The 21,478-nt window shown below is 38.6% G+C and overlaps 2 protein-coding genes across 9 annotated transcripts in view; one reads left to right on the plus strand and one right to left on the minus strand.

Moving 5' to 3' along the window:
* The window catches only part of LOC143465242 (uncharacterized), a 45,316-nt gene that overhangs the window by 10,617 nt on the left and 13,221 nt on the right, over positions 1–21,478 (plus strand). For all 8 annotated transcript variants that reach the window (XR_013118597.1, XR_013118598.1, XM_076963489.1 and 5 more), the window contains 48 exons: positions 40–168; positions 713–972; positions 1,188–1,354; positions 1,621–1,723; positions 1,996–2,107; positions 2,300–2,451; positions 2,599–2,752; positions 3,170–3,285; positions 3,669–3,810; positions 4,274–4,425; positions 4,754–4,860; positions 4,937–5,083; positions 5,534–5,669; positions 6,086–6,306; positions 6,613–6,726; positions 7,014–7,186; positions 7,852–7,993; positions 8,137–8,257; positions 8,494–8,692; positions 8,973–9,113; positions 9,458–9,664; positions 9,933–10,099; positions 10,215–10,252; positions 10,450–10,657; positions 10,801–10,915; positions 12,193–12,349; positions 12,714–12,882; positions 13,058–13,167; positions 13,445–13,574; positions 13,669–13,859; positions 14,078–14,209; positions 14,543–14,668; positions 15,042–15,206; positions 15,581–15,700; positions 16,032–16,166; positions 16,378–16,516; positions 16,734–16,899; positions 17,364–17,545; positions 17,627–17,784; positions 18,099–18,335; positions 18,556–18,726; positions 18,989–19,152; positions 19,369–19,528; positions 19,761–19,921; positions 20,143–20,312; positions 20,479–20,707; positions 20,839–20,929; positions 21,027–21,156. Coding sequence is in view for 6 of the 8 variants with exons in the window: in XM_076963489.1 (XP_076819604.1) it covers positions 40–168; positions 713–972; positions 1,188–1,354; positions 1,621–1,723; positions 1,996–2,107; positions 2,300–2,451; positions 2,599–2,752; positions 3,170–3,285; positions 3,669–3,810; positions 4,274–4,425; positions 4,754–4,860; positions 4,937–5,083; positions 5,534–5,669; positions 6,086–6,306; positions 6,613–6,726; positions 7,014–7,186; positions 7,852–7,993; positions 8,137–8,257; positions 8,494–8,692; positions 8,973–9,113; positions 9,458–9,664; positions 9,933–10,099; positions 10,215–10,252; positions 10,450–10,657; positions 10,801–10,915; positions 12,193–12,349; positions 12,714–12,882; positions 13,058–13,167; positions 13,445–13,574; positions 13,669–13,859; positions 14,078–14,209; positions 14,543–14,668; positions 15,042–15,206; positions 15,581–15,700; positions 16,032–16,166; positions 16,378–16,516; positions 16,734–16,899; positions 17,364–17,545; positions 17,627–17,784; positions 18,099–18,335; positions 18,556–18,726; positions 18,989–19,152; positions 19,369–19,528; positions 19,761–19,921; positions 20,143–20,312; positions 20,479–20,707; positions 20,839–20,929; positions 21,027–21,156 (7,316 nt within the window). In the remaining 2 variants the exon portion in view is untranslated. The remainder of the gene's footprint in view (positions 1–39; positions 169–712; positions 973–1,187; positions 1,355–1,620; positions 1,724–1,995; positions 2,108–2,299; positions 2,452–2,598; positions 2,753–3,169; positions 3,286–3,668; positions 3,811–4,273; positions 4,426–4,753; positions 4,861–4,936; positions 5,084–5,533; positions 5,670–6,085; positions 6,307–6,612; positions 6,727–7,013; positions 7,187–7,851; positions 7,994–8,136; positions 8,258–8,493; positions 8,693–8,972; positions 9,114–9,457; positions 9,665–9,932; positions 10,100–10,214; positions 10,253–10,449; positions 10,658–10,800; positions 10,916–12,192; positions 12,350–12,713; positions 12,883–13,057; positions 13,168–13,444; positions 13,575–13,668; positions 13,860–14,077; positions 14,210–14,542; positions 14,669–15,041; positions 15,207–15,580; positions 15,701–16,031; positions 16,167–16,377; positions 16,517–16,733; positions 16,900–17,363; positions 17,546–17,626; positions 17,785–18,098; positions 18,336–18,555; positions 18,727–18,988; positions 19,153–19,368; positions 19,529–19,760; positions 19,922–20,142; positions 20,313–20,478; positions 20,708–20,838; positions 20,930–21,026; positions 21,157–21,478) is intronic.
* LOC143465297 (proteasome activator complex subunit 3-like) lies at positions 11,075–12,013 on the minus strand. The gene has a single exon (XM_076963522.1). The coding sequence runs from the start codon at positions 11,941–11,943 to the stop codon at positions 11,113–11,115; it is 831 nt and encodes a 276-aa protein (XP_076819637.1). The 5' UTR covers positions 11,944–12,013; the 3' UTR covers positions 11,075–11,112.

Genomic DNA, 21,478 nt, shown 5'->3' on the forward strand with positions numbered 1-21,478 from the left:
TCCTGGTTGTAGCGGATTCTAACGGATTCACTTTTTCAGCCTCGTCATCATGCCCATATATGGTCAGTCATCTCCAAACGCTTCCCTGGTGCCTCCCGATTTACTGGATCACGTCATTGACGTAGGGAACCTCAGCTTAACGCGACGACGACGCGGGAGCCCAATGGGGTAAGTAGTCATGCGGTACACGATGTCAGTTGCTCGAAGTAAAGACAGACTTGTAGTGGAGTATACCTTTTTATAGCTCATAATTGTTTTTGTGTGGCATAACATGATAGTGATGTCACACAAATAGACCTCAATTTATGATGTGTAAATACAATGTATATTTGTGTATATTTAAATTATAATTTATATTTGTATGTATATTTAAATATAATTAATTCTTAAGGGACCAAAACACTCCCTTAAACTTTCCAACGACATCTCAAAATTTGTACTATTGCAGCTACAGCAAAAAATTAACAGTTAGTCTTCGAAAGTTGCGATCTTGTAAAATATTTTAGTGGTTGCCAAAGGTAAACCATAAAACATGCACTAAACGTACTTTATCGTAACAATTCAAACCCACAATTCTAACCCAAAATTTTTAGGTTATAAGGTTAGAAGGTCAGAGTGTTAGAGGGTTATAAATGTCGAGTTTCGGTTGTTCGGGTTTGAATTGTCGCAAAACCAAATATACTGATGCCATGTTACCGAACCGAACTTTCAGGAGATTTCGAACAAAAAGAGTTCGGCGTGAGGAGACCGAAGTGGATAGTGAATCCGGAAGGTTTATTAAGTGCAAAGAGTTGGGGGAAAATCCGGTTGAAAACGACGTCTTTGCGCAGTCCGATGGCGGATATTACGTCAACGTGACGTCATCCAGCTTAATGTTAACGAGATTAGAACCAGGAACGAAGTATAAAGTAATTTTGCAGGCGCTTAATGAAAACACTGACAGCATTCCGGTGAACATTCAAACATTTACAGGTTGGGTATTTATGGAAATTAAATAATTGCTAAAAATAGGCCAATTTTGTAAAAATCATCGATTGCATCCCTGCTGTTTGTTAATTTTGATGTATAAATGGTACATTGTTAAGTAACTTGGGACAGGTTTGTCTAACGCCTTTGGGTTCGAGAAATATGAAATTTTTGAATATTTTCAAGTATTTTGTATTGTTAATGTATCCATTTTACTACAGAGTTGGAAAAACCGATTTCAGTCGACATTACTTCTCTTCTTAACAATTCCCTGCAGCTGGTTTGGCTTCCTGTAACGAAGGCAACTTACTACGAAGTTAGCATATTTCCGGAGAACCGCTTTGGTGTCAGCAGCCGACCAACTATCGCTAACACCCGATCGACTGACGTTAGTTAGTTGTGTACTGTTAACTTTTAGTCAATGAGTTGACACAAATAATCATCATTCTGGCAAACTAGAGATTACACTAGCCTGCCATGTTGTCATTTAAGCAATGACCGTTTTGTTTTCGACGAAAGCAATGATTTGGAAGGAAATGCCTCACACAGAGGCAACGATTTCAAATTAAGCGAGCGCAAAAAACTAGGCAACTTAGGTTGAGGTTACAAGTCTAACTTAACCCTCACTTATGTTAAAGCAAGTTGTTGTCACAGGTGGCGATCAAAAGACTCGTTCCAAACACAAAGTATACGATCAGTGTGGTGGCGTCGAACAACCACGTGAGGAGCTCGAAGAACGTGGTGCGAGTGATTACAAGTGAGGTGTTTTGTGGAGTCAGTTTGCAAATAGGCCACTCATTTCGTTTTTCGAGTAGAAATACTTTAGATTATTAAAATACTTAAGATGTTGGTAAGATTACATTGCTACCTTTTGCAAGTAATGTTTATGCTGTATGTTACAGCAAAAGAACAGTAAGTGATGATATGAGTTTGGGATTGAACTTGGGAAGAACTAAAGCTTAAACTTATATGACATTTGCCGATCGTATGTGACTTATCGTCGTTTTATTAAACTTTAATGTCTTCCAGAACTTTCTGCCGTTGGAAATCTTCGTGTGACGCAACTGTCAGTGAAGCACGACCGATTCTTCATCCAATGGGATCCGGTCGCCCATGCGGCGCATTATGACATCATAGTGCAGTGTGTTATGCCATTGTAGAGTTTCAATTAACATAACGAGAAATTTCAACTTGAAACCCTTGGTCTTAATCTAACAAAGAAGCTTTAGAAGATTAAAAATTGAAAGCAATATGTGTGTTGTGAGCTACGTAATGGATTAGGCTAACACCAGTGAGCATATGTTGTGGTGAAATGTTATTTGATGTCTATCAGGTCCTATGCCCGGGGTTATAACATTTCTATTGAAAATGGTCAGACTCAGACGACCCTGTCTGGTCTAGAAGATGGCACGCGATACAAGGTCACCGTGATTTCAAAGAACGACAGAACGAGCGGCGTGGAAAAGACAATTTATCAATTTACAAGTAGTTTTTCGCCTTACTTTCACGCTTTCAAGTGGATGCCATATTATACCTTGTGTTTCGCTGTTGTTTTAGCAAAACCTATTGTTTAGCGCAAATGGTTCATTAAAGTAGGTTTCAAAGCATACGATGTTATTTGTAAATTTGTAGAACTATTTCAACCGGAAAAAATCGAGATTGTGAACACTAGTATTACGTCATCAAAGTTCACGGTTCGCTGGACGTCAGTGAGGAAGGCAAACCGGTACAAAGTGAGGATTAAAAGAGGTGACCAGGAAGAGGAAAGAGTTATCTTTGCCGACGAGTAAGTGACATGAGTTGGTTCGAATTAGAAACAGTGTACAAATACATTTCTTGAAAGTTATGTAAAACGTGCTTAAAATGTTTCTTTGAAGTTATGTAGTAGGCTTATACATGGAATTGCAAATATAGAACATGCAATAGTAACTTGTACAAATACAAAGTCAAGTATAATATTTTTCAAGTGAATTGGTTTGCTAATACAAAATTTAAAAAGCTAATTTTGATTAAAATATGCTATAGACGTTATAAGCTTTCAAATTACGCACAACTGGTACATGGAAAGGAGCTTAGGTTACCAATCTAATTATTATTACTTACTTAAGTACTAATTTGTGAAGTAAAGTTTAAACTAGTCCACACGAATATGGTCGCTGTAGATTATAGATTTTGTTCTTCACGTAAAAGCGTTTCCTTACAGATTGCAAGCAGTGGTAGGCAATCTTTCCTCTGGTCAAGCATATTCTGTTACAGTTATTGCTCAAAATACCAAAGATAAGACCTACAGCGATCCAGTCACCGTCAGTTGCTTTACAAGTTGGTAGAATTATGAGATACATCTTTGTAAATCAACTACGTACAGAACTTGTGAAAATAAATCAACAACAATTTATTATAACTATACGTGGTAACTATAGCTTAATAGATTAAACCATTTTAAGTATTACGTAGCCTACATTAATTGCGCTGCTTAACTAAAAATCCTGATTACGGTATTAATTTTATATACTCTAAGAAGTATCAACTGTTTTATATTCTCACTTATATAAACAACAAACAATAAGAAACAACTTGAAAGCTGTAACCTAAAAGAATGTATTTATTTGCCATTTGCAATGTATGAAAATCGGAAATGGCCAGAAATGGGAAAGCAAAGAGTAAACGTCATTATTACGTCATTAATTTCTCTTTTTCGGCAGAACTCGCAAATCCTCAAAATTTCAGCATTCCTTATCACGGCGTCACAGATACGTCAATCCTAGTGACGTGGCTCCCGGTTCCCCTGGCAACCAAATACGTGGTGAGAGTCGGAGTCGAACATCGCGAGGGAGATCACCACCGGTGGGTTCCTAATGTGACGTCATTAAGAACTGTTACGTTGTCTAATGTCGAAATGGGTGGTCGGTTAATTCAGCCCACACAGACGTTGGTTGGTCGTCTTGGGTTCAATTGTCCGTTGGTTGAATGTGCCTGGAACCGTCGACATCAATGGTCATAGTGACTTAAACGATAAAGATCGCTGACCAAGTTTGTTGTATAAACGTACTTTCTGCTCTTAGGACAACTTCTTGCTAGTTTTTCTGCCAATTAAAGTGCTTTATTCTTATATTTTATTCTTGTCGCTACCACCTAACATCGTTGCGATTAGACGCCCTCTAAGTGCATTTAGAGGTTATTGTGCCACAGTGTATCCGGAACAGTTTATGGCTTTGGTTATACAATTTTAATATAAAAACATAAATTCGGTATATACCCTTCTATAGCATGTGATGCGTTACACACGATATTTTCATTCACTTTTCAGCGTTTTCTCTCGCTTAGAGAAGCTAGAACAAGTAGTCGAGAAGAACTCTGCTTCTTTCGACGGCTTGTATCCTGCCTCGAATTACTTGTTACAGTTGAAAGCGATCAATGACGACACTGAAAGCTTTGTCGTGTCTTTTTATGAGTTTACAAGTAAGTTGGAAAGCTATGCGATGTTTGTATGCACCCGCGCATCATTTAAGTTTAATAATGTGCTGGAATTGTCGTCGCCAAAGCACGAATCAAGTTTGAAACAGCTGCATTCTTATATTGTTTGCAGATATTTTCCATGTTATACCTACATGTACACAATATCGTGAATTGAAACATGTTAATAGTTCATGTTTTTCTTCTTTATTTTGTTTGTATTTTTTCTGCTCTTGCGCTACTCAACAATTGCTATTGTCATTCTCGTAGCATTTAACTTACGTCTTACGATAACATCAAGGTAGTACGGGATCAATTTTTTTTCTTCTTTCAGAGCTCACTCCTCCTGACAGCATTACACAGCTCGGGCACTTCTTCATGGACACGGAGGCGATCCTGGAATGGCAGGAAGTGAAAGAAGCGGACCACTATGAGCTGAGGGTGACTTTCAAGATTCCGACATCCTTTATCTGCCATTGTTTGTTTGAAAGCAAAACTCCAATTTCCGTTTTATCAGATCTATGAGGTAATAGCCAACCAATCGGGTGACGTAACAATGCTGGATGATGATGGTGGGACCCAATCGGAATTGGATTATGAAGCGGAACACATAAATCAAATCGTTCAAACCAATGTATCGGAGAATGCGACAACGCGATTGGTGGTGAGGGACGATTATAATAACTACTTGCGTTATACATTGATCTGCTCATACATTTCGATGAAGTTTAGTCTTTAACACTTTCACATATACAGGGCATAAGGGCAAGCATATTTAGCTGTGTGACTTCTCAATTCTACTAATAACAATTGTTCAAATTTGATACTTATCACATTTTCTTTTATTGGGCGGTGTCTATACTTAATCCATAGAACGAATAAGACCAACATAGGAAAATCATTTTGGAGTAATACCTGCGTGGACCCGCTGCACAGCGAATTAAGTTAATTCTGTATGGTCATAACACACAAACACATTTTTTGCTGGACTCATTTTGGTCATCACCAGTTGCAGTGATGAAATTATTGTTAGTATAATTGTGTGTCCCCCTTGCACTTTTATTCTAAATTTTCCAACTTTTTGACAAATGTGTATCATTTGTTTTATAATAAGGATCCAGTCAAAGTCTTGGACCAGCCTTATCACAAAGTAACTGGATTATTGCCCGAATCTATGTACATTGCTTCCGTAGTTGCGGTGAACCAAGACACGGAAAGTGACAGCGTCATGTTTCAGTTTGAAACTAAACGTAAGGACTGTTCTGATAAAAACTGTGCGATATCGCGCTTTGGTGTGTTTTGGTGGTGGCTGGTGGTTTCGTACTAAATTTGCTGGGTGTGTTCTCTTGGATTTGAAGTACTAACTGTAGTTTGCAAGATGTTGCCTCTGTTTCATCGGAAACAATCGTGATTTTGAAGCTATTTTTCAGAGTTTCTTGTTAACCTAACTTAAATGCTACGATATACTAACCTAAACCTAACCTAAATCTTCCTTTCAGTCATAACTAAAATATTCTTCTTGTATGCCCATTCTCCTAACCTAAACACTAATCTTTAAAAACAAGCTGCGTGACCTACTTTCGGTGAAATAATCACTCTTTGCAGAATCGTCCAGTTGGTATATCATGTGCACGTGGTTTAACGAGAAACGTTTCTCGATTTGCAGCCCCATGCCCCAAGGACTACCACCTTTTTCCCGGAACACATCTCACGGGAACGCTTTACAGGCACAAAGTGAAGGTACACAACGCCACCTCCTGCCTGGAGCTGTGTTGCATCTGGAGGGAGGGCTTTGAGTGTCGGTCGATTTCTCTGCACCTTGACTCTTCCATTTGCTACCTCTTTGCGGAAGATAGGATCTTGGCTCCTCCGCTGTCAATTGATAAGGTTTTGATTTATTTTCAACAATCTATTTTTACCCCAAATCAGATTTTAGATTGAAATTCATTTTAAATACAAAACTTCAGTTAACGCATGATCTGTTGATGTACGCAAGGGTCTAGGACCTGTAGATCGCGCCGTATACTCGTATTTTTGTAATTATGCGGGTTAGTTTACTTCTTATTTATGTAAGGTAAAAAGTAGTCATTTGCCTCTCATCTATTCAATTTACTATTCCATGTCAGTTTGGATTTGTTGCGCTTACAGGAAGAAAAAATAATTTCTTGCTCATAATGTTTGTTTCTTATTTAGAATTATGATCATTATGAAAGGAAGTTTTGGCGGGAAGTTTCTGGATTTCAAATTCGATCTGTCACTCACAACAACGTAGCAACCTTGAACGAAACAGTCGAACTAACACTTACGGTTTATTAAATAGTCTATTCATGTATAGGATGTATACTACGTTTATTTTTGTCTTTCTTCAGTCGTGATTGTATCAGAAACTAATGTGAACATTAGGAGCTTCTGCCTATTACATGACTGTTTGCTTCAATCTTATTCAGTAGATTCATAGCAATTACCACGTTACCACAATTAAACTATACTGTATCTCTGTCATTTTTACCGTTTAAGGTTTCATCATAGTAGAAATCTATTGGCACCAATTTAGGAGAATAAAACACCACACTGTACTGGCAATCGTTTTTCAGTTTGTTTACCTGGGAAAGACCGCTTGCGTTAAATGGGATTTTGATGATGGTGAATTCGCTTACTACGCTGTCAACGACGCAAACTGTTCACATCTTTGCGACGGCGAAGACGACATGGCTTGCACGATAATGCCCACCAGCCCACATGACAATGAAAATCAAATCGTTGCATGGTAAGTAAAACGATTAGAAAGAAAGTGGAGGTGAAATCTTTGTAACTGCTGTAAGATGGCTGATATGAAATAACGGTAAGAGGTAGTTTGATAACAAAAGTAATAACATAACGCGATAGCACCACAAAGGTTAACTTTCATTTATCAGCTCAAGCTTGAGCTTGCTTCTTCGCACTCGCATCTTACGAAATCGCAGTTTACCTGTATTGTACTTTTTTTGCTGGATTCATTTTCATCTGAGTTATTAGTTTTTATGTGTTCCCTGCTCAGTCTTGCTCGTATCTGGTGCAGGAGCCGGATGCGGTTATGCATTGCCCGCGGTGCTACTACATTTGTAATGTAGGTTATTATGTAATTCGACCGAGTCCATCTATTTGTTCTGCTTTGCAACATTACAAGTCATTCTCTCGAACTAATCAAATCTGTTGCTTATTTAACTACTGCTGACTAGAAATCGAATTGTTACTGCTGTGATATATTTTTGAGACCACCGGCACAATAGTTTGTCATATGCCGTTGCGCAGATTTGCAGTCGTACCAAATACGTTGACCATAGGTATGTTAGCACATTTCCTACCCCAAGTAACATGCATTAAAGGCCGAAGGGGGTTTTGACAATCTGTATGGTGTCAAAGTTTTGATAACAAAACTTGACTGCATTCTAGGCATAGCTACGACATTCACAAAATATATACAGTCGTCGTAAACGTCTCTGATGGGCCGGCATATGAAGTAAAACGACTTAAGGTTGCGATCAACGAGCGAGGTTGTACTTATCCAACCATTACAATAGAAGACGATGGGAAGGTCAGTCGTTTGACAGTTTTAGTTGTAACATCGTCATACAATGTCGTAATAATAGGCCTACAATTAAGCTGGAAAAAGCAACAAAAAACGAAGTAAACTGACATCACTTATTTGGATGAAGCTTCCTTGTTTTTGTGCTATAGACCCACAAAGACCCCAAGAAAATTTACCGTTCCGGTAAGCTGTTGCTTTCCGCCACTCCGGCAATAGAATGCAAGAACTTTCCCGGAGTTGATTTCGATTGGAAAGCCTTGAACTACAGAGGTAATTTACACTTAATGCTGCACAATTCTTGACGCATTGGTAACTAACAGTGAATCCACGAGTACTCAGAGATAATACGGTAAAAGTCAGTTAAATTTGAACAGACAAAAACGACGAAAACTTTTCCTTACACGTTACATGTTGTACAACGTACAGTATATTTGTAACTACTATAACATTAATTTACGATATTGCATGTTACCGGCTCTGTACTTACACGAGATAATATTCTCTAGGTGTAAAAGATTTGCAAGTTACAGGGAGTGTGTCCCTGAGTTCCTTGGGATCCGAAATCCTGATCCCACCTCTGACTTTCCCCGTTGGATTTTACCAAGTCTCTGTCTCGGTCGCATACAAGGATGATCTCCGCGATTTGAAGGATTCGGATTCCATTTACATTCTTGTCCAGCCATCTCCTTTGGTGGTAAAAATCCGGTACAGTCCTTCTTTCATACCATTAATTAATTTGTTTTAGCTTTACTAACTTATACAGTAGTATTATTAGCCATGACAACGCTTGTTGTATGTTTCAAGTTTTTCTGAAAAAGAAAAAATAAGCTGGTTATTAAACACAGTTTTGCTGCAGGTTGAATTTATTCTGCTGTAATGTATTCTGTAGCTTTTAATCTATTTTGTTGCATTTTTGAAATACCACGTTTTAACATTAAATTAAGGAATTTTACGACATCTTGGCTCTACTAAAAACTGTTTTTAGAGGAGGTTCGATGCGAACTGTTGGAGCGAGACAGATAGTCACGTGGGACAGCTCATCCGTATCGTATGACCCTGACGTAGAAGGCGAAAATCGTCGGGGTCTTAAGTTTACCTGGTTTTGCAGAAACTACACAGACGACAAGTATAGAGAAAACCAGTTGCTATATTTCCTGAATTTGCAGTAAAAATTCTTCAGTCAACTCGTGTGCGCTTAGAACTTTGATTAAATTAACTTTAACCTACAATCTGCCAAATATTTTAACACTCTGTTAATGAAATGGGGCTTGGCTTTGACCCGATGATTTACACCATTAGTTATTGAAGTAGAGCGGTGCTTATTCGAAATGTTTCATATAATCATTTCGGTGTTGACGTTGTAAAGTCGAACACTAGTTTGGTGAAGTTGCAAAGATAAATTTGCATTGCGTGTCCGCTTCACATTTGACATATTTCTTTTGCAACAAGTGTTCCATATCTTCTCCATAGGATGCTTCCTTTTACATCTGGAAGCTGCTTCCCGGACATGAATGCACTTACATTCAGCAACCCGGGAATATTCAGCCTCAACACGGGTCTCATGCATCTCTACGTGGAGTATGAGTTCCAGGTCACTGTGGCAAAGGGCAAGAGGATCCAAGACTTTGTGCAGCAGATCATTGTGAAAGAAGGAGATCCTCCGGAATTTCACGTCGAGTGTGTCTTTAACCTCTTTCTTTAGCTATTTTGTGCTTTTACATTTGCTTTTGACAACACTGTTTCCATGCACCTCCTAAGCATAAAGCCTTTTTATCAAAAATACATGTGAGTGAAAACAAAACTTAGTAACGTGGAGGTTTGTTGTCAAAATATGTTTCAAAGAATTGTTTTTACGGCCTCTAACATTTTTTTGTTACTTTTGCACTCTAAAGCAGATGTCTTCTTTCATTGCTTCTCCTTTTCATCGTATGCTTTTCCATTCCAGTTGCAAAGAAAATTGCAAACAGAAAATGAACCCTACTCAAGCCCTTGCACTACAAGCCACCTGCAGAAACTGCAGAGCCAGGCGTGGCCCCATATACAAGTGGCATCTTTTCATGGTAATGATCAATGCTACGTCAATGACAACCGCAGCTCCATCGGTACCGCAAGGTGAGGTCGTGCTAGGTACAAATTTGAGAATGAGTTGTGGATTCACAACTTCTAATTTCTCTTGCTGTCAATGTAAATTTGAGGCCAGTCTTTATAGTAACATGTTTTCTTTTAGTGGCTGCAAGTATGAAACGCACTGCGCTTGACGAAGTAGTGAGTGTTTTGTTGTTTTAAAAATTTAATCATTATAGTTAAATAAATGGAAGTAGAGTAAAACAGGTAAATATTAATTAGTAGTGAGTATTCTGTTACTGTTTATTTTGTTTTTGGTTGTTCACCTTTTGCATGTAACGATTAAATGCGACTTACAAAACACAAGAAAAGCAATTGTTGAATTATTTTGACTCAAGTTTGACTGGGAAGCGAACACGACCACTGGCTCAGATTCATCCATACTTGTTTTGAACAAAAACGCTCTAGTCGGCGGCCGTGAATATATTCTACGTATAAATATTTCAATGGAGGGCTTGGACAACCGAGTCTACAGTTTTTCTGACTTTCGTTTCCGAACAAATCTGCCACCGCGAGATGGCGTATGCACGACCGTTTCCAATAACGGTAGGCTGGTCAAACCATCTGTAATAACAAATGATCTAAAACAAAAAACTTACAAATTTATTTTTTTTATTTTTTGGGTTTATATGCATGTTTCACTTTGCGTTTACAACAATTTCTATGTTTTTGTCTGCTATTCAATATAGGTAACTGCATTAGTTTCACCATCTATCCTGGCCAACATCTTAGTCAAGCCCGACCGAGAAAGCAAGAAGCCAATATAACTATTGGAGAATGCAAAGACCACTGTTGCCTCACAAGGTTGTATCTTAACTTCAAGCAAGCTAATACTCGCAATAATGTGTGACCTAATGCGACGCAACCTCAACGTTTAGTCTAGTATCGTGAATGTCGATTGCTGCTTGTAGCCTTTTAGATTGGCGTATGTCGATATTTAACTTACAACATAATACAACATGGTATCAAAGCATAGGTTTATTTTTCTCTTTTATTTGTCTTTAACAAACCAAAATATTCTCGCTGTGTGATCTCGGGGTCACGATATTGTCCATATTTTTCCTGAAAGTGTCAATCAAGCTCACGCACAAATTTCTCGCTTCTCGAACGATCAAACGAAGGCTGAAGAACTCTTTTACATCGAGCTCCTCGAGCGTTTTCGCGTAATCCTTGACCCCAGGGAATTTCGCTAATTTGCTGGCCACCTCGGCTCGCGAGAGGTGGTACAGGGACAAGGCTTGCAGGAACGCCTGACACTTCGTCTCGACCCCTGTGACCTCATTCAGCATGTCACCTTGAACTTCGACCCCAAAGTTATTACCGTCCTGCATTTCCGGTACTTGGAGTTGCACCCAGGCTTTCACCGTGTTACAGCTCTCGATAACCGCTCTCAGCTGTGGTTTCATGCGCTTCATCATGTCGCTTATGTGAGGGTTGCATTCCAGAAGTACGGTCTCGTCGGTTGCATCGTCGCTGTCACTTTCGTCATCGCTGTGTTCGATTTTCTTTCGATGTTTTACTTTCAACTTTTTGCGAGGAGGTTCGCTCTCCAATTCTGAATCTGACGTCATCGGAGTGTGAAACTCCTCTTCGTCGCTCCCACTCCCTTCTCTTTTCTCTTTCTCTTTCATTCTCATTTCCTCTCCTGGCTTATTTTCATCCTTGATCAACTTTTGGCAGCTGTTTTGTGTGATCGCCTTAACTGTGGGCACTGAATCCGGTGAGAATGCATCTTCCGAAAGCAAGTTGTGAAAACGTTGACATAACTGCGGCAATTCTGTTTCAAACAGTTTCTTGGCATCATTAGTTAACCGTTTTCGATATTCTTCCATTTTTCTTTCTTAAATACCACGCAAAATTGTCTATTTTTACCGGCTTGGCCTCAACAATATATTTACAGCTCTTATATAGGCAAAACTTAATTGATTTTATTTGTTTGATAGGACATGCATTTTGTGACTATGACGAAATACAATGTTTTTGTTTACTCACAATCGCGTTACTTTTTAGGCCTATTCCTAAAGACTAAATTCAAATCTTGTTGCTGAACAATTTATTTTATTATTTTCGATGAAACACAGGGAATTTATGTGCGTGTCGCTTTCGTACAACGTGATGACGCAACAATGTTGGTTGTTCGAGCACAATAGACGTTCTCTCAAGGAAAATCTTGCTTACGAGCCAAATGTCGATTATTACGAACGTCTTTTCTATCGTGGAGATGCTGTAGTAAAAGAGGTGAGAAATACTTTCTCTCTCTCTGTGTCACAATTTTATTTAGCCGATAATTAAGTGCTTGAGAGATTGAAACTTTGCCCCCATTTTAGTTTTCTTAAACGATGCTTCTCTTAATGCCTGCGCCGGAATAGTCGAAATCGAGAAAGAGACGAAAGAAACTTAACTAAATTCCTGAGCTATTTATTCAATTTTTCCAATACTCTTGTCCATGCGATCCCAAATTCTCAAAATTACGCTAAAATATTGGAATAATCGACAAGTTTCTATTTTAACCTGCCACCTTTAATGTAGCGTGAGTATTCCGGTCTATGCGCTCTCTTCGTAAGTTTCCTTCTCAAAAGGACGATTTTATCTGACCGACCAGGTGGTGTTCGAGTGTCGGGATTGGATCGACGAGGGAGAGCAGATGGCTTATCCGCAGAAGGGAGACAGGGCGCCAAAGAGCACTCTTACCTACAAATTTATGACAATACCGCATGGAAATCAAACTCAAGGCTTGCTACTCTATTTCGGAAACGTTCAAAAAACGCCTGGTACTGAGTAACTTATAAAAGTTTCTCAAAAATTTTCGTTAGATTTCTGTGTTTACGTATGAAGTTAAAATTGAAGTTTTTGTCTTATGTAAAGTACACTTTTGAGCTGATTTTCTTTTAATGTACGGTGTGAGTTATACAGTCTCTTATATTTTAAGGCGAACAATTGTTACAGGCGTATCGATGGCATTGGGTGATCTTGCTGACAATTACTCGGTATCTGTGATTGCTCAGGTGTGCGACGTGTACGGAGAGTGCGCCATGTCCAACATCATATCTTTGGAGGTGAAAAGAAAATAAGTCATGATATTAGCTTTCAAGTTCTTTTTTATGTTGAACGGGCTTTATTTGGCCTTCTTTTTGATCACCCCGACTTTGTCTTTGAGTCTCTTAAAATAGGGGCAAAATATGCATTAGTTCACTTTGCCGCAGCAATATTGACTTCTTAAAAACACTTAAAAGAAACAAAGGGTTTTGTAGTTTGATTTTAATTTATATCTCCCCAGCATTAGATTCTATTTCAACTAACTATGTCAGAAATCTTTACTTTACGCACCTGCAGATCGCACCCCCTAATTCAACCCACATCGGCGACACATTGTCGGGCTTTACGAGCGGGAACGCTAGCAAACTGGCCATATTGTCCAACACCGGTAATAGCAAAGCGGCAGCCCAGCTCGTTCAGTCAATATGTGAGTTATCGAGAGAGCTTTCTCACATAGCACACGTCATATAATGTCGTTTGTTACACGTCTTGACTTCAAGAGTGCATTTATTGTTTGTCAGCTTCCATAATCAACATCGAACATGATGAAAGTGAGGAGTTATTTGGGAACTTCACGTCCAACGTCACCAGCTCTCTTCCTTACCTGACTACAGCCTCGCCCACTACAGCGGAGCCGACCACTGCATCGGCTTTTTACGTCAACGAAACTGGGAATTCTACCCTGGGCATCGCAAAGGGTGCAAAAATAAATGTAACTAGAGAACTTGTAATATTAATAGTAATCTAATATTCCGGCTTAATTTTGATGCATTTTCAGTCTTTTGCATGAGATTTGTTTGAAATTCACGCACGCAAAGCACATATTTGTACTTCTATTACAATGAAACGATCTGTTATAAAGTTAAGGCAACGTAAAAATTGCCACTTAACTAGCATATAAAGGTATGAAATAATGTCAAGTCTTTGCAGCTCCGATCCGACGTAGTGGATGCTCTGTCGGTGGCAACAACCTCGGTGACGTCAATGGATAACATCCAGCAAATGACGAGTGCCATGAACGCAATCACCAAAAGAACTGACGAAATAAGCGGAGATGCCCAGGTTCTTGATAAGTTGTTCGTTGAATCAACCATCTTACAGACATGCCTGCATCACTTCTGATCTCAATACTTTATGTTAAGAGTTCCTTTATTTCTTATTTCTCTTTATTATAGTTTATCTGTATAATGTAGAAACGAATTGAAAGTAAATTAGACAACGATTTTCTGTGAAACTAAACGAAACGCGAAGAGACTGGCGATGCCAGCCTAATGAACATTTCGTTACCGACTGTGCAGTTTTAAAATCAGATTTGCTTCGTTCTGTTATCGGGTTTCATTTCTGACAAACTTAGTCGTTTAGTCAACATTTAACAAAAAACTTGACATCTGACAGCGCAAAGCATCGGGGGCAGTTATGCAAATGGCTGGAAGTTTATCAGCTTTCTCCGAAGACACAAACAAGGAAGAAGTGACGGCGGCTGCCGGTAACATCGTAGGATCGTTGGGAAGCGTCGCTAAAGTAAGATAAACGATACGACATGTTGCCACGAACATGTGAATGAAAAACGATTTTTTCAGAGTTATGTTTGTGCTCTTGTAACTCTGTGTGTGTCGATAAATGAAGGTGTCGATTGCGCTCAAAAATTGGGAAACCGAAATATGGTTAGCTGAAGGCGTGAAGTCTTATCTAAACCTTTCTTGAGACCTTTCGAGCTTTAACATTGATAACTTTAGTTAGATGTAGATGGCTTGACTTTTCTCCAAACCTTTCCAAGAATTAAGCGGGTAGTGTTCGAGTAAAACTCAGCGATTAAAACGTAAAGATACCCAGAGTTTATATAAAATAAAAGAACGAACAGTTTTTACTACAACGGACTTTCCTTCTCCTGTAGGCGTCCGAGACCGACATGAGTGATCTTCAATCCCAGATGAGCAAGAGCAACGAAATCAACTTCGGACTACTTGACGAAGAGGATCTATCTCCAGATGAATTTGAGTACTATAAGGAGAGGAAATTGTTAAAGGAGAAGCGGAGGGTCCGAAGAAGCGCTCTTGGAGTAAGTTGCTCCTCCTTTGCTGCTTGTCGAAGACTTAGGCTTACATTTCCTCTCGCCTTTCTTGTCGACGAAAGTTAGGCATATTCGCCGTTGAGATGTCAAACTGTAGTGGGGAAAAATAAATTAATAAATGGGAATGTCGAATTAGTTGAAAATTTCGAAATATAGTCGAACAGATTTTTGCTGTAAAATTATGCAGACGACCCCCAGAATTTTAGTCAGAAAACAGTATTTAAAACGTTTTTCTCTCTGCGTATAGAAATTTTGCTCAATTATTTTTGAACCTGGCAATTTAGCCCAAATTTAGAAGCATGGTATTGTAAAACGCTCAACTGATTTCAAATTGATTCATTAGCTTTCCGTGTTAATTTCAGTCCCAGGATGTTGTGGAAAACGCAATACAAGCAATGGAGAGCACAGCTGGTGCGTTGCTTGGGAAACAGATGGAAGGCGAACCGCCTGTCGATGTGAAAAGCGACAAACTGGAAATGAAGGTATACCTTGTTATTACCTTTGATGGTTAACGTTGTATAATCTTTTATACTTCGAAATAACGTTTCGTTTATAATCACTGTTTCGTTTACCATTTTCTATAAAGCTCGGTTGATTTTACATAGAACCATTATAGGCCTATAGTAGCCTCGACGAATTATTAGAATAAATGAATAAAACTTTCAGTTATATTAGGAATGTAAATTCAGTGCACATCATTCTGCTTGAATTATATCAAAGCGCTCGTTGGGAAATAACCGTATAGTTTATTTTTCCAACCGCGTCACTTGAGAGATTAAAAAACTGCGCTTGCTGTAATGACATCATAATCAGATCGAGAAGACGATGCCAAGTGATCTCGGAGAGAAGAACTTCTCAACGTCAAGTGGAGCATCTCTGAAACTTCCAAGCGCGGAGGCGATTCTTGGAAAGAATGCGACGAACGAAACGGATTCGGTTGACATGCAGGTGTGTGTGATGACTATTTTTAGCGTTAGCGATTCAATTATGAAAGTTTGGATAATGGAGTTACACCACGCTGATATCTTTATTTTTCTGTAAAACAAAGTTCCAGCATAAATGTCTTTATTTTAATTGTCTTGATTCATTAATGATCAGATTTCTACAACTTGTTTAGTACCAGAAGAGTGCTGGTTACACATCCAAATTATTTCTACAGGTCACAGCCTTCAACGACAACCCTTTTGGCTTCGGCGAAGACGCGGCTTTCATCAACTCGCCTGTGACAATGCTCAAGATCGGATCGTCTAATGGCCCACTGTTGGGAAATGATAAAAGTCATGATAAAACTGATGCTGGTAAAGCATCTTGAATTTTTAAGGGTTATTTCTTTATCTTAACTCATAACATAACTTACACCGGGTGAATTATTGACGGTAGTCGGCTCCATTTACCAAATTTCAGCGTTTGTTTTTTAATTTAATGCTATCAGTTCTTGAAAGCGTTTTTATGTAAACAACTTGCCAATTACACAAACGTGAGCCAACATTTGGTGAAATTCGTGCACGTATTCAGGTTCTAATGAAGGCGTAGGAATCTCAATTCCATCAAAGTTCGACCCGATGCGCGACATGATAACAGTGGTGAGAAATATCAACGACACCAGTTTGTCGATCAGCAAATTCGAAGTTCTCTCGAAGAACAACGCGATTCTTGTCATTGTCGAGCCAGAGGACGACAGGTGGTGATGAATTGGACATTTTTTTCAAAATTAACGAACTACATTAAAATCTATTTACAAATTACTATCAAATTATGTGTTGTTATGACTGACTTGAACTAGAATAAATTAATCTAATTGAATAATTAAATAGCATACATAATTATAGTTAAATTTAGATTAGTTAAACTATAATTATAATTAACTTGACATAAATAAACTTAAGCTTGATGGCTGACGTTACATTTTATTAACGGAGACTTGTTTAGTTTTTATGGTCGGCTGTTGGGTTAAACAACATTCAGTTGGTGTTGCTTTACAGCAAAGGTGAATTAGAGGCCTTTCAATTGACCCTGGCATTAGATTTTGTTTGACTAATTTGATTGATTCATGATTGATGATGATGATGCTTGATTCATACTCAGAGAGCGATTTAATGCTTTGTTTATTCTTTACCTCCTAAGTATTTTTGCTCATATGTTCAGAGCAAAATTCGAGGTGTACTTGAGACATGGTTCGAAGCCTAGTGAGGAGGATTACGACTTTCGATTTGATCTTCCACATAATATCTGGGATGTGGACGATAAGGAGGATCTTTACAAGATCTTCATCTCTGAGGAAGATATTAAGGAAACAGGATTGTTCTTTATTGGAATAAAAGACTTACGTGAGCAAAAAAGATTCATCTTATTGAGGTCATTAGTTCAAATTGTTGAGCTTTATCTAATTCGTTTTTGTTCGGTAACAGTTAATGTTAGCCGCTCTCTTGAGTCGTCTAGCGGCCGAGTTCGTAGAAGACGTTCCATCCTCAAAGTCAACTCAACCACATACCATCTTCTCATTGCGGCTCCTGGATGCAGGAGATTTGATCAGGAGGCAAAGGCTTGGACTGGAGATGGTTGTAAGGTAGGAAGTTGTAAACATAGACGCAAGCTGTAATACTTTAAGTTGTGTGTTTTACCTTCACTAATTGTAGTAGGCAGCCTACCTCGGTATGTATTTAGGTTACAGTAAGTAATAACAGCCAAAGTAAGAAATGTTACATTTATTAGTGATGTACCAGAAATTTCGTACAGATTAAGCCAATGTGTGTTTTAACTACATTTGATGCAGCTGTTTGTTTTTATGATTAAGTTAAATCAAAATCTTATTATTTAATATTTTCTTAATAGAATATCTAATTACTTAATTTTAATAATTTGTTTTGGTGCTGTCACCAGGTCGATCAGAGAAGCACGCCGGAAGTGACGGAATGTCTTTGCACAAAACTCTCCCCGACTTCCATTTTCAGTGCCGAGTTCTTTGTGCCGCCAAACACGATAAATTTTGCGACAGTTTTTGCGAAGATCAACATTGCGGATAACCCGGCTGTATTTTCGACCGTCATTTCTTTTATTTGTGTTTACCTGCTCATGTTGGTTTGGGCAAGGCGAGCCGACCAGACGGATGCAAAGAAGGTAATGCCGTGCTGTCAACTGGTGAATTTAGCTGGGCGTAAGAATTTTTGTCTTTTCGCTATCTTGCTATTTGCTTAACTAAATATTTGGTTAGCTTGAAATTGAGAAATCAAACATGTTATGTATTTGATTATAAAAAAAGAAAAATTACAAATCTTTAACTATCAGCTTTTTAAGCTAATCAACATGGAGAGTTACCCTATTCCATTAAATGTTTCAGTGGAGCCTCAAATCGTGCATAGATAACCGCAAAGACGACAGATATCTGTACCAGATCAGTATATTTACCGGGCATGGTAGAAGATCCGCCACTCATTCCAAGGTCTCGTGCGTAATCTTCGGCGAACAAGGCAAGAGCAGAGTTAGGAGACTTGCAATCAGAGAAGACCAGGTTTGTGGGTAAAGTGGACTTTAAACTGTTCGTGTATTATTTCGTTTCATTAAACAACTCTTGCATGTGGATATCTTTTGGCTGCGTTATAGAGTGCAATTAGCGTGGTAAACTCTTACTTATAAGACGAGTCGTCAAATACAACAAAACTCAAGGTTTGAAATGACAGACACCATTAATGATCATCAGTGAAATCTTGCATGTAAACTTCCTATATATTCTGCGTGCATTGTATATTAACTCTGTATCTTCAACTTACCAGGTCCCCTACACGCCGAGCAGTGTGGTCCACGTGCTTTTAAGGGAACCAAAAGCTTTGGGGACCCTAACCCACATCCATATATGGCATGATAACAAGGGTAAGGGGGAGAATAGAAGTTGGTACTTGGATCAAATTGTCTTTCAAGAAGTTCGAACGGGAAAGAGGTTGGTATTTTTTCAGAATCAATGGCAGCTCTGTTACCGATAAGTTTTATATTTTAACAACATGCATAAGGCACAATTTAACATTTTGCAGACATTTGTTACATTTTTAACTTTATTATTTTATAACAGTACTTACTTTTTTATATTTAAATAGATGTCATCAACCATATACCTAAATATAAAAAATATTTCCAAGTTTTTACTTTTCTACGCCAGATACTTCTTTATCTGCGATCAGTGGTTGGCTGTGGACCATGACGACGGGAAAGTAGATCGGATTGTGCCCGTGGCAACAGCGGACAACATGTCGACCTTTCATCGGCTCTTTGTATCCACAACCGCCCAGAAATTCACAGAAGACCACCTGTGGATATCGGTGATATGTCTTTTTCTTAGAAATACTACTTTCATAATGCAGAGCTCTGGTAGCTGAGATATTCAGTCAAACGTGCTGTTATAACAGAAAACGTGAAAAACACTGTCACAATAACCTCATTTCGTTAACCAACATTGTCAGTGGTAACATTAACAAACATTTTTTCTAACTTTGTCAATTCAACTAGCTACATTCTTCCCATTAAGATATAACTTTCATTCTATTTTACCAGCTCTTCTACCGTCCTACCAAGAGCAATTTTACGCGTTGTCAACGACTATCCTGTTGCATGGCTCTTCTATTCATGACCATGATCGCAAACGCCATGTTCTTTGAAAGCGGCAATAAGGTTGATAAAGCTGGCACCAGGACTTTGAAAGTTGGGCCATTTACGTGAGTTTTGCTTGAACTTCTACAATCTTTATTAAGTATTGGAGATAGTTATCAAATTGATTTTCATAAGATTAGCAATGCATTATTATTAATTGGCCAAGGGCAGTGAGAGTTTTAAGTGATAGTAACACCAGTTCTGTTCGAACATTCTGAAAAAAACATTTTCGTCTAAAAATGTACCGTAGCCATTACCTTTACCTTTGTGCAAAATATATTTTCAGTTTGTCTCCGCTCCAGTTGTGGACCAGTTTCTGCAGCACGCTATTAGTTGTTCCGGTTACCACTATCGTTATGACGTTGTTCAAAAAAGCGAAGACCAAACAGCAGGAAGAAATTGATAAAACGGAAAAAGCGGCCGTTCAGAAAGCTGTTAGGAAATTTAACGCAAAACGTATACAAATCTCATCGTTTTTTTTTGATGTTTGAATGGTCCTAGTGGTGGTTTCTTAACCTTCCTTCAATTTTGCCTGACTCAAAATATTTTTGCGTTCATCAAAGATATGCTTGCTGGTGCGAGTGGTAGCGTGTTTTGGTAATGGCGGACAATCTCTTTGCAGAGAATACTCACGCAAAAGCGGAAACACTTCCACAACCTTGGGATATAGCCGGATGCGACGCAGTTTATAAAATTAACCTCGATGGGACAATCAACGCAAAACCAAACATTGCTACGAAGGACGAGAGCCAACCTCCTGCGTCACAATGGCCGCATTATTGCGTATACATTGCGTGGACACTAACCTGGATTGCAGTTCTGGTATCAGGCTTTTTCGCAATCTTATACAGGTAATTCCCCTGTTTTATACAAAATTTATTGATAACGGTCTCTTAGTCCAAGGCTGCCGAAATTTGTTTATTGTATATAAACGTTTGGCTGAGTTTTTTAAAACAACTAAAATTGTTGTCTTCATTTCTAGTTTCGAATGGGGCAGACCAAAGGCTGAAAGATGGTTGAGCAACATGATGTTATCCTTCTGGCAATCTGTGCTTATAGTTCAACCAATCAAGGTGGAAAAATCGAAACAGATTTTTTGTTGTTGAAATTTTTCAAAAATGGCGCAATTATCAATAAAAACTGTATCATCAACGTATTTCCACTATTTAGGTGATACTTCTGGCCATGTTTATAGCAACCATCGTGAAGAAGCCAGATCATCAGGCATTGGATTCGGTCGACCACCGTGAAGTGAAAGAAGTCGAAAGAAATTTCATAAACCTGTGCAAGGATAACATTGGTTTGTTATTAATGAAAATTCTACGTACACGTATAAGTTACTTGTAGCCGTGACATGCTTTATTTTCATAAAAGTGGTATGACCTCACCGTACGGCGTTTAACCCGGTTTAGGTTTACGCTTTGTTCTTGTGCTGCGCACAAAACCATTTTGATAGTAACATTTCTTATCTGACTTATGTTCTTTTTCGGTACTTATTGTTATTGTACCGTCCTGTATAATTCCATTTATTGATTGCTGTGCCTCAGATTTCAGTCATAAACGTTGCTTAGTGATACTAAGTGTCTGCTACAAATCGCTGGTATTCTAGTGGTGACGGCGAT

This window comes from Clavelina lepadiformis, chromosome 1 (assembly GCF_947623445.1).
Source record: "Clavelina lepadiformis chromosome 1, kaClaLepa1.1, whole genome shotgun sequence".
NCBI classification, from domain to species: domain Eukaryota; kingdom Metazoa; phylum Chordata; class Ascidiacea; order Aplousobranchia; family Clavelinidae; genus Clavelina; species Clavelina lepadiformis.

Bases quoted from the DNA above. Each gene is read 5' to 3' on its own strand.
- LOC143465297 (XM_076963522.1), bottom strand. From the start codon at position 11,943: ATGGAAGAATATCGAAAACGGTTAACTAATGATGCCAAGAAACTGTTT.